The sequence below is a fragment of the Corvus cornix genome, chromosome 3 (genome assembly GCF_000738735.6).
Source record: "Corvus cornix cornix isolate S_Up_H32 chromosome 3, ASM73873v5, whole genome shotgun sequence".
Lineage (NCBI taxonomy): Eukaryota > Metazoa > Chordata > Aves > Passeriformes > Corvidae > Corvus > Corvus cornix.
The window spans coordinates 13,285,003-13,297,440 of NC_047056.1; the positions used below are offsets into that span (position 1 = coordinate 13,285,003).

At 49.9% G+C, this 12,438-nt stretch overlaps 1 protein-coding gene across 1 annotated transcript in view; it reads right to left on the bottom strand.

Annotated features, from left to right (window-relative positions):
- PARP1 (poly(ADP-ribose) polymerase 1) overlaps positions 1–1,961 on the bottom strand; it is a 32,846-nt gene extending 30,885 nt beyond the window's left edge. Inside the window, exon 1 of the mRNA XM_039569079.1 lies at positions 1,749–1,961. Within this exon, the coding sequence (XP_039425013.1) occupies positions 1,749–1,868 (120 nt within the window). The 5' untranslated portion in view covers positions 1,869–1,961. The remainder of the gene's footprint in view (positions 1–1,748) is intronic.
- Positions 1,962–12,438: the final 10,477 nt, after the last annotated feature.

Below are 12,438 nucleotides of genomic sequence, written 5' to 3' on the forward strand. Positions count from 1 at the left end.
CCCCAGTAAAAAGCAAGGGGCCCGCGTGCTCTGGTGAAATTCATGCATTTACAGTGTGATGCTCAGCAGCAGGGTGTGCTCTGCTGGTACAAAAACTGGCAGTGGGCAGAGGAAAAAGCAAGCAAATTGAAGAGGTTGTGGGGGAAATAAATAAAACCACAAGTGTTTGGTGTAAGACCGGCAGTTTTCGGGAGATGTCTGGCAATGAAAAGCACTGGCTCTGTGAGGAATGTCATGGTCCCCAGGAGATCGCTCCATAAAACAAACCCTAGAGAACCAGAACACAACCCCTGGCCCCCGTGCTGAGGAAGGGCAACACGCCTCGCATCAGCCTCAACTGCTGGGCAAGACAGGAAGGGATAACAAACGTGAGGAAGCCGAGGAGCAGCAGCCGGAGCAGGGGAGGAGGAGCAGCTCCAGCGAGCGGCTGAGGGCAGCCGGGGAGACAAAAGGAGAGGCACAGGAACACGTGCGAACAAACGCTGCAGCTTGGCACCGCACGGTCCCACATCTTTCCCAGGGGAAGGAGGCTCTGGGGAACAAAGGCAAAGGCAGGTATTTCCCCTCCGGGGCAGCAGCTTTGCCTCCAACCCCGGCAGACCTGCCAGCCCCGCCCGGCAGCCAGCAGGCCCCCGCAGCCCGGGCGAGGGGGGACCGGGCCCTTCCTCCCCCCCCGCCCCGTACAAGCGGTGCTTCTCCCGGGGGCACAAGCGAGGTACGTCCCCGGCTGCTCGGGCGGCCGGGGGCCACAGCACCCCTTCATCCGCAGGGCTTTGCGCTGGCGTTCGCCACGTCCTTGCTCGCCTTCCGCAGATACACGCATATGCCTTTGCTTACCTTCCACAGCAACACCCCCAAACTCAGCCCGCCCCCAGCACGCTGCAGGTGCCCCCTCCCATCTGCCCTGCAGCAGCCACGGGGGATAAAGTACCCCCCTCCCAGGAGAGCGGCGATTCCCTCCGCATCCTCCCGCGGCAGGGCGGGATGCCGGGTCCGTGCACAGCTCCCAGCCCCCCAATACAGGACGGCGCTCTTCCCTTCCTTCCAAAGGAAAGCCGAGCAGTCTCTTCCCCAAAAGGCAAATAACAGCGTGAGGGCAGCGGAGAGCAAACCGTGCCCTCGCAGCCCGCTCGCCCATCGCGGTTCAGCTGCTTCACGCCTGCCATGCGGCAGCCAGCTCTGCGAGACCACCCGGGCCCGGCTCATCCTGGGGCTGCCCCAGGCCTCCCACACCTTCCGGGCCGCAGTTCCTCTGTCTCGTGTGCAAAGCGCCCACCGGGCCGGGATTCCTGGCCCCGACACCGAGCGCTGCGAATGGCAGGCGCTTCCCGGGGCACGGAAAAGCCGAGCCGCGGAGCTCGCCTCGCCTTCCGGACGGCAACAAAGCGCTTCTGTGCGCGCCCCCGGCCCCACCATGTCACCGTACGGCGAACTTTGCACCGCTTCGCCTCCAGCCGCCCCTGCAGCCCGGGGGTGCGGGGGAAGCGGCTCCCCCCGCCCCGGGGAGCGCTGCGAGCGGGGCTGCCCCGGGCACCGGCGCTGCTGCGGACACGACAGCAAGCGAAGGCGTCTCTGCTAAAAATAGGCTGCGCTCGCCCCCGCGGCAGCGAAAGGTGCGGCCGAGCGGCTTCGGAGCACCGCGGCGGGCGGAGGGAGCGGAGCCCCGGGCTGGCCCCGCCGCCGGCGGTACCGAGCGGAGCGGCCAGCTCAGCCCGCCCCCCGCCCGCGGCGGCCCCGGCACGCGGTACCTGCACCATGAGCGCCAGGCGCAGCGAGTCCTTGGCGATGCTCTCGCCGCACTTCTTGCAGGAGGCGCGGCCGCTCTTGGCATACTCGGCCCGGTACAGCTTCTCCGCCGGCTCCGCCATCGCCGCCGCTCCCGCCGCCGCGCCCCCGCCCCGCGCCGCGCGCCCGCCGCGTCCCCGCCCGCGGCAGCGCCAGCCGAGCGCCGAGCGCGCACCCCCGCCTTGCCGGCCGGGCAGCTCTACTGCTCGGGCATCGATTAAGCGCGCCTGGAGGTTCCTCCTGTGTATCAATGGGAGGCGGGCGCGGCGGCGCGTCTCGTGGTGCGGGGCCGCGCTGCCCCGTGCGGATCGCGGGTTCGAGTCCCGCCGCCACCCTGCCCGTCCCCCTGCATCCCTGTCCCGCACCCCGCACAGAGCAGGCTCCCGCGTCCTGGGAGAACCTGAGCTCAGCAGCTCTCCCGCAGATAAATATTAGCTGCGTGATGCCGTTCCCAGATAGGCGTTTCGGTAGTGCCCAGCGACAGGACGAGGAGCGATGGCCATAAACTAAAACACAAGAAGTTCCACCCCAACATGAGGAAGAATTTCTCTACGTGAGGGTGGCAGAGCACTGGCACAGGCTGCCCAGGGAAGTCGTGGAGTCCTTTTCTGGAGAAAGTCAAACCCCACCTGGACTCGTTCTTGTGTCACCTGCTCCCCCTTGGCAGGGGGGTTGGACTGGGTGATCGCCAGGGGTCCCTTCCAGCCTTGACAGTTCTGTGATTCTGTTTCCTCCAGCCCCTAGAAATAACAGTGGGGCTGCTGACAAAAACAAAGAAGAGCACTTCGATAAAAAATCTGGGATTTTTTTCTACCTCACAGTAGATAATTATCCTCTACTATCAGCAGAGGGCATTGGCTCTGCAGCTTCCCTGGAGAAAGGACGAGGAGAGCACTGAAGCTACTCCAAACCCTTGCCAAATATTTGTCATTAATTTTATAGAGATTCTGAAACCAGGGTTCAACGAAGGCAGGATGTGCAGGTGTCACTCGGAGGTGCACACCAGCATCTCAGCAAACCTGAGATGTTGACACACCTTTTATCCCGTGCTGCCCATCTCCAGGCGTCAAACGAACGCAGAGTTTGCCTTCACAGCGAGCCCCCCAACAGCCTGCGGACTCCGCGTGGGAAGGATGGGTACATCACCGGGGATTTGCGGAAGGAGGACAACAAACCTCTGCGAAGCACTAGATGGTGCTACGAACACACAGTCAGACATCCAAGTGCTCCACACAGCGGAATCTTTACTCTTGCAAATCACTTCCAGGAGGTCTTGGCCCAGACGCCAGTGGTTCAGAGGCAGATCAGTGCATTTGGTCCCACCCTGGGGAAAAAATGAGGAGAAAACCCAGGAGAGTTCATCTGGATGACGTGATGGGTTGCCCCTCACACTGCCTGGCATGTTTGCCATGGGGTTTGCCCTGTTTGAATGTGACCAGCAGAGAAGTGTGGACCGGCATTCACCCAGTTCAACAAAACTGCTGCCACCCTGCTCCATCCAAGGGCATCCAAGAGGAAAGCAAATAACAAACAATTAAGGATTGACTCAGAAGAGTTGTCCTAAGTCAAGTCAATGGCCTGTTTCACCCTGATCCTGCCTCTGCCAAGATCTGACCTAAGAAAGGCCAAACAAGCACTGCTTGATCTCCCAAATATTTCCCAGCCTCACGAGATTTGTGGCTCAGGGATTTCCTGTGCGCCATCATCCTGGGGGGAATTTTTCTTCTAAGGATTTGTCCAGTTTCTCTGAAAAAAACTATTTTGTTTCTATATTATTTATTTATAGTGTTTGAGCAAAAGAGAAATGGCTTCTTGTTGATGTTTCCTCTGGCTGGGACTACTTTCACTCCTAAGAAAGGCAACCCTGTCCAAACACCAAAATACTCCTCCACAGCTTGCAGCCTAGACACTTGCAGAGAATCTGTAAGATGTCATTGAAGACCCATACACAGACATTCACAGGCATGCAAGCATGAAAACAAGCAAAGAAAGTGACTGTAACAAATGGCTGTTCAAAGCTTAACCTTTCTCTCTTTTTGGGTTATGAATGAATACTATATTAATACTATTCAAAATGGGGTTTAGTGGATTTTCTTTTATGAAAGGCGTAGGTGGTTCTTCTGTACAAATGAGCTCAAACACTGCTTGAAAGGATCAGGCTCAAAGCTCTGGGCACTTTACCTTTTCAGCCTTATTTTGAGAATTCCACAGGAGTTTGTCTGGCTACAACCAGTGCCTTGCTTTGAAACAGGAATGCCTGCACAGCAGGAATTACATTGTTATGGTCCTTATTGCAGTGTAATTTCCTCTGTAGGCAAAATGTCCTGATTTTTGGTGTCAGGAGTTGCCAAATCATGTTAGTCCTTTTCATAAATGTGTTGATCTCAACAGAGCTGCCTCACTCTGTGTCTTCCCAAGTGTGACATGTGGATCACAGCACATCCCTTCCCTCTCCTAGGGCAGTGGGGGACCAGTGAGTCAGTGCTAACACAAACAGCTCCGAGGATACCAAGTGTTGTTACAAAACAGGGAATGCTTTGGCAGCAGCTAGGAGAAGTGGCCACTTTTCTGGGGAATCATCCCTTTAGGTTAATCCAGTTTTTCCAGAGCTCTCATATTTAGCTGCTGGGTTTTACCAGAGCCTGCATGCAGCAGGAGCAAGGGCAGTTAAAGAGGGAAATATTTTTATGATCCCTCACAGGCTGTCTACATCCCTTTCTAACAATATTCCCATCTCAGTGGACCGATGACTTTTGAGATCCTGTTGGATGACAAGTGCTGCACCAACACGAGACCAATGGTTTGTGTTTCCTCTCAGTTACCAGAGTAGAGCTCGTGGTTATTCTCAGAGGTGTTTTGCTTATCTCCGTATACTGACACTGAGATGCCAAACTGGCTGCTGGTGCTTTCAGAGCAGCACTTCCCAGGAAAACCAACCCATATCACCCACGTGCCCATGGGCTCCCATAGCTCACTGTGCTGCAGACAGGAGCCGAGGTGAGGAAGGGGGTATAATCAAAGGGTCAGATTTGCAGGCTTCATCATAAATGTCAGGGTATTTGGAATTTTCTTAAAGCCTCTGTTTCTGGAATCTCACCTCTAGGATGCCCCCAGCAACTTCTGTTCACCAGAGGCAAACCCTACAAACAGAGTAAAGAAGAAAACAATGGCCCAAGAAAGCCTGGCTCTGGCAGTTTTGAGTGTCTCAGACTGTGAAATTTTTTCATGCCACTGTATATAATCAAGTGTGGCTGGGAGGACCCTGTTTGCATCCAGGCAAGAGGCTACAGGCAACCCCTGCTGTGGCTCAGCTGTGCCTTCTTGCTTATGCAAGTGATCATCCCATTGACATCCCTGAGACTACACCAGTGGGAAAGGGATGTGAGGCTGTGCACCCCCCATAACTGAGCATCTTATTGTCTTTTCTTTCCATGAAATAAATCAGAGGGCTTGTTGTCCTGTCTGGGGGTTCTAAAATATGTTTTGAATAGCTTAATAACTTCCCATGGCTCCTCTCTCCTGGATGATCATTAGCATATGCAATCTCTTTAGCTGAATTTAGAGTGTTCCTGCAGGGCAGAGGTGAAGTTTTGGCGCCCAGAGCTGGCCTCCTTCTCAGCCCTCCTGAGCAATTTTGCATTACAGTCCAGCACAGAACTCTGTGTGAAGCTGCCCTGAAGGTCCCTCCATTCTTTAGAAACCTGCCTTAAGTAAACCTGGTTTTTTAGCTTTCCAGATGCCCAGGAAAATAGATGTAGGAAAAGGCAAGGAAGGAGGTGTGACTTAATTCAGTGGTGTGGCTTACATATCCTGAATCTGAGGAAGATAATATTCCAAAGCCAGTGGCAGAGCCGAGTGCAGCCACAGAACTTGCCACAGTTAGTACCTGGGTGCTTGCCAGGCTTTGAGGTTATTCACTCTGACATTATCCCCATATAGGAAAGACTGTGCCATTATCCCTGGTTTACTGTCCCCTCGTGGCAACCGAGACACAAATCACTATGTGATGAAATTAGAGAGTGGGAAATTAAAAAAGAGTAGAAGGAAATTTGTTCTCGTGGCAGGTTAATTAAACCAGAGCCTACAGCCAAAGGCAGATGTTGTGGCAAAGTAATGCTGAAAGGAGTTGTTTAGAGCTCTCCTAACTGCAAATGTTAAAAGGGACATAGAAGAGTGAGCTTTGGAGATAAAGTCCATACCTAATTTATGATGACCATGAGGAGACATAACATGCGGAAGAGATGATCTTCAGAATCTGTGTGTGATTCTGTATGGGGAAGAGATGATCTTCAGTCTCACCATGGGTCCTACCTTGGAAATGCTCAGCCCAGTGAGCTGGAGACAGAGGAGCACTTGCTGAATGGGCAGCTGTGGTCCATTCTTGATTTCTGCTACCTGCCAGCAAGAATAAGAAATTACATCCAAGGAAAAAGCAGTCTCCCCAATCCTGGGCTAATTCCACAGCCATTCCATCAGCCTTGGTCAGAGTCCATGAAAAAGGATGGCAAACTCCCTCATGGGCTACCTTGCTACCTTTTTTGTGTGGATGCTGCCTACCTGAGTTCTCCCACCTGAGTTCCCAAGCACCACCTTTCCCCTTTGTAGTGCAGTGGGGCTGTTAGGAATCCTGCCTGTGTGGATGCCACTTGTAAAAAGCTCTGCTGCCAAAGGAAGGGAGCACCAGCTGCAGCACTGAAAATGTTCAAGAGCAGAAACAAGGAGAGAAATTTGCAAAGTTTGTGCTCAGAGATCTGTGTGTGCCAATCCCAAGCTATAGCCTTATGGAGGAGTTTAATTAAGGACGGCAGCTTCCCCATCTGAAGCTCTAATCCCAAATACATGTTGTCTCCACATAGGCTCAAAGCCAAGCCGTGACTCCTGACTAGAGCACCCCAGGGCAGATGGCCACATCCCTGGGGTGGCAGATACCTGCCCTACCTGTGCCAGCAGTCTGGGTATCCTCTGGTCCAGAACAGCTGCCAAAATACATACTGGGCAGCACAAGATAATCAGGTGGAGAGTCTGCATATGGTTCCCAGTTTGGATCCTTGAAAATGAATAAAGAAAAGCAAACCAGTAGAGCCAGAGGGCTAAAAGGGACAGAGGAGCCAATGAAACTCTCAGTAGCATTGTGCTAATTGGGTATACAAGAAAATGACATTTCTGCAGTCCAGCAGGTGCTCTGTGCTAGATGGAGGCTGCACAGGCCCTTTGCACAGGCACCACCAGCCTCTAAAACAAATCCACCTTTGAAATGGGGATTTCTTACAGCATTCTGTTAAAGAGCAGTGAAACTGCACAGGGAATTGAAACATGTCCAGTTAGTGACCCAGCTAGTCTCCATAACTTACCCAAAATTTAAATCCCATCTGATTTTGATAGACACAGACAGCTGAGACCTTGCTTTCCCAGTCCAGCTAAAGACAGACTTTGCTTTGCTTGTACCCACACTGGCTCCTTTTGTCAGGCAAAGGCCTGAGGCATTTGTTTGGGTGCTCTGCAGCTCTGCCCAGGTGAGCAGCAGGATGTTTTTTCTGGTCTTTGAGCATGAGTGACTGATTCCAGTAATTCATTAAGTGCAACAAATGAGTGGTGACAGTGGAGGCTACACTACCCCATAATTCATCTCCCTTGCCTCTTGATGAGAAGGTTTCCTGTTACACTGGGCAGACCTGTCCTCATCACTCTCCTTACATCTCTCTCATTCTCAGTTACCTTCAGACAGAAATGTGTCCAGTCCCAGAAACTGTGAATGTCCTTCTTCCTCAGTTGTAAAAAATCTGCAAGGTGCTTCTTGCCTATAGAGCCCTGGGTTTAGCTAAGAGCTCAGCAATGGTTACACTATTTGGAAGAGCTAAATACTTCTGCCTGAGTCATAACTTGCTAAAAACAAGTCAATCTAGCTCCTCTGTAATCCATTGCTTTCAGAAAACTCTGAACTGCTGGTAAATGCCTTAACGAGAAGCACTGACCATTTATTTAATAAACTTTCTGAAGCATTTCTCAGCTCTATTACAATCACACATTTTATCTTGGCAGTCTTCTTTTGAATTGTATACTCGTTAGGGAATCTTAGTCTTCTTTTGTGACCAGTAACTGTTAGGGGATATCCTGATTAAAGGATAATTGATTTCTTTGTCCTAATAAAAATACACTTTTTAAGGGCATCTGATGCACTCACAAATATGCAAAGTATTCAGTCCCTAACCCAGGCAGTTTGTATTTATTCAGGTTTCTAATTCTAAAGATCCCGTTTACACAATGGATGGCACAGAGAGGGATGGCCCAGAGAGGGAAGGCTGGCAGCAGAACGCAGGAGTCCTGGTGTCTGCTCTCCTCATCCTGGAGAACAATGTCAACACTGAGGACCCACACTCCAGTGTTGCTCTAATTAGAGCAAACCAGCTACAATCAGATTAACTTTGTTTGCACTGTTTGCAGACAAACGATGCACAAAACACAGCACAGAGCTAAAGCACACAGCGCACTGGTAATAGATGGCATAAAATAAAGCAAGCAATGATGAAAGTGACTGCTTGATAAACACATCAGCCCGGCCAAAGGCAACACATATCAGAGGAAGATGTTTGTTTTCACTAAAGCTGCAGCAATCTCTCCAGCTACCAAGTGAACTTTACAGAGGATTAGCGGTGCTGGAAACTGGAGTCCTCTTTTCAGCCAGAGAAAAACTGCACAAGGGCAGTACAAGGCCAGTATTGCCACTCATGCATCTTATTTCTGGGCCCACTGACCTCTTGGTGGGTGTAGGAGGGCATGCTCCTCTTTGCTGAGGTTGCAGGCAGCCAGAGCTGCTGTGCCATGGGTGCTGAGAGGTGGAACATCCCTCCTGTGAGAGAGCTGAGATCGGGTACCCACTTGGGGACGGCTTAGCGCACGTTCAGCTGCTGGCAGCTAATTTTAGATACAATCAACTTTTAGTTACCTACAGGGAGCTTAAATGTCCCTGACTTCCCTCAGTACTGCTGGCTATGGTCCAGTGCTGTGGAGGGTGATGCAGAGGACAAGCAGCTCTTGCCCTCGTTGACGTTGACGTCCTAGCTGCTGCTGCAGAGAAACCACCTTTGACATTTCCCTAAGCAGAAGGCCCCAAATTTGCTCACCAGGTCTTGTTTACAGGTACTTTGTCTCATCCCTGCTTTAGCTCTCTCTGAGTAAGGGAGTTATTCCTACCTGCCCCAGGGTCAGCTTCGGCAGAGGCCTCATTGCTATTCTCAGCCTCCTCTGGTCACATCTCCTCTGCTGATCCCACGGTCTACAGTTACATCTCACAAACTGCTTTTGGAAAGAGCCGTCCTCCTTTACAGTGTCAGCTAACTGCAGGGACCTAAAGGACCCACAAATCAATGGCCTCTGGGAGAGATCCTGGAGTCCTGTGGTCTTCCTTCTATCAAGGCTGCACGTGTAGCTGCTAATTTGTTGTCCTGTGCATGCCTATCTCTGTGGCTGCTCATTAAGTGAGACCCATTATCGTTACTGCTGACGGCAAGGAATGCTCGGACCCCCCACTGAACTGAGAGTCTCTAGGAATAAATGGGATATGATAACTTTCATTATCTCCTTTTCAAACATCAAGAATTCAGTGACCAAAACCAGCAGGGAGTGTGTAGCAAGGAACTTGCATTTCCTAGCCAAGGGAAAGCATATCAAAATCAATTATCTAGGTCATGAAATAGTTGTGGTTCTCCCAAAGGAAAATACTGTTTAGCTTAATCGTTCTGCAACTAGTCTTAATTAGTTATTATGAGTCATATTTCTATTCACATCCCCAGGGATCAAAATAGGCCAGAGTATGACACTGTATGCTTCTCAGGACAAAGAAGGAAAAAAAAAAGAAAATAAATGTGTAGCAGCACTTTGGTTTCCACCAGCTTTTGTATGGTGTAGCTTCCCTAGTGCATCTCTAGTTTTGGCCTCCTGACACCTCAGAGGTCAGAGCTTCCTGGCCCTGCTGCTGGAACAAGCCCACCCTAGTCCTGATGCAGCAATGTTTCTGAGCTCACTCAAGTGCACAAGTCTTCTATGCCTGTCTAGAGTCAAACACACACTTACAAGCCCGTTGGATCCTTAAACCTGACACATATTTCCTTCCTAACTTTGCATTACATGCTGTCTATCAAGGTGGCTCTAGCACCCAAAAGTGTGAGCTTCAGCAGAAGAGACTGACTACAGCTCTTCAGATACTTGAGAGTACAGTTCCCAAGAGACCTCTTACTCACAGTTCCTTAAGGTTTCCTGTTTCACAGACATCACTCCCATGATACCACATTGCTGCCATTGCCATCAGGTGACCAATGCAGAAAGCCAAATCCAGAGCTGCCCTTGAAGTCTGGGAACAGTCACAGAATTGCAGCCTTTTACTCTGGTTTGGCTTCACACCTGCCAGTTTTAAAGGGAATCTGCATTCCTGAGGGGATCAGCACTTAACATCACATATCAAATCCACCTGGAAGGACAAAGGGACATCTCAGACATGACCACCACAAAGTGTTGGGGCACTTACAGGGTTTTTCAAAAGAAATTTGGACAATTGATTTGGAAACTTGTCTGGAGAGGTTTCCTTTCGGCTCCTCTTAGTGACAAATCTGGTCCGAATTCCTTAATCTGTGCGAAGCTGTGAGCGATGTTTGACTCTCAGATCAAACATGATTTTTGTACATTTTTTGATCCTCAGTGAACCAATCATCTGAGCCAGTAGCTCAGACTAACTCTGCTAGAGTCATAATATCTGAAGTCTCAGTCTGGGTATGCATTCTGCAACTCTGCCCATCTTTTTTTTTATGTGACACAAACTCTGTTAATTGGGAGTGTTTAGAGAAGGTGGAGCCAGACCCTTTGGAGAGGTGTACAACAGAGGGATAAAAGGCAATAGATTTGAAACAAAAAAGAGCTTGTGGTTTTGATAGAAGGAGAGAAGGATTATCCTGAGTGTGATGAAGCAATTCAACAGAGAGGCTGTGGGATCCCCATCAATAATAATATTGATAATAAAGATAATTCAAAATTCAGCTGAATGAAGCCCTGAGCATCCTGCTGTTGCTGGACTAGATTTGAGCAGAGGCCAGCAGTGGTCCCTTTCCATTCACCCCAGCCTGTGACTCTGTTATGAAGCCTGTTAGCAGCACATTGGAAAAAAGTAATTATTTCCACTTTTTTTTTTTTAAATGGAGCAGTAATTCTTGTGTTCCTGGTGAAGAACTGATGAGGTAATATGGCATTGGATATGCCACTAAGGAGGAAGAGATATAAACCACATATAAGCCTAGAGACCAAATCCTATCAGTAGCTGAGCACATGCATTGAGCTTAATGGAATTTGAGGCTGTCCGTCATTTTGTAATACCAGTTTTTAAGAGAGAAAATCAGTATGAGATCCTCTTCACACTAATGTGCATGGCACAATGTCCAGCAGGTTCAGTGAATGCAAGCAGGGATGGATGCCTCAATTTTCAAGCTCAGCATACACGTTGTGGTGGAGTCTGACAAAGGTGTGTGTAAAGTGCACACCCCATCCCTTTTTATAGCTAAAACCAGAAAGCCCTCACAGAAAGGTGACATCATGGCTTTCTGAAGGGAGGTTGAAATTGCAACCATTTCCCTTTACTTCCCTCCCTGGTGGCCTCAGCTGCTCTGGATGGCTTTCTGATTTCCAGTGACTTTCACAGCAAAACCAATTTTCACACCGGGCTTCAAAACCCACTCAAGCTTTTCTTCTTCATGGGGAAAGACACAAACACCAGATTGTCTCTTTTCTATCAAGGAACATGCAGTGCCAGAGGATGAAGCATCAGATTTTTTATTCTTGATTGAAGCTAATTAGTGTAGTTAGAAAAGGAAATCCACTGGCTATTTGAAACAGAAATTGCCTGAACTCAGAACCAGAGCAGCATTGCCTGAAGGAGCTGAACTGCCTGATACAAATGCTTGTTTGGACATCTCATTCTTGAGTGAGGAGGAAAGCTCATTGAAGGCAGCTTCTTCAGCTTGCTTTACAAGCAACAGAACTCTAATCTTTTAAGAAGATACAAAAAATCCCCACACTTGGAGAAAGTATGGTGCTGCCCTTTTGAGCCTGACCCCTGTCCTGACGAATTACCTATGGATGCCGTGCTCTGTGTGTAATCAAAGCACCACTGGTTGCACCAAAACAAGAGCTCCTACTTCTCCACCCAATGAATCTTGTCCACAAAATGGAGTTCTAATACAACATTCCTCCTACATTAGATGCAATGCTTTTTGGAGTAAGAAATGATCACCTCTGACTTTTAGAAATGGGGGTTTTAGTGTCAGCAATGTGAAACAGTGAAAGAGCAAGATGCTACAGAGAAACGTATCAGCAGATAAGGAAGAGGATAACTGGGAGGAGGGTGAAAAGGAACAGAATAGAAACACAGAAAAAAGAGAAGGAGAACCACGAAGGACAATGTAAGATCCAGAGCTGGGCTGCAGGGTAGCACTTTCCCCACATCTCAGATAAGTATGAGTCTGGGGCTCAGGCTCTAATACCTCCTTGAGTTCTGAGATCTCCTCAGGATCTGAGACCTACATTTATGGCTGGTGGGTGGTTTTACAGTAGGTCAAGACAAGCTCCACCTCTCACTGCAACTTGACCGTGGAGAAGGGTGCCTGGGAGCCC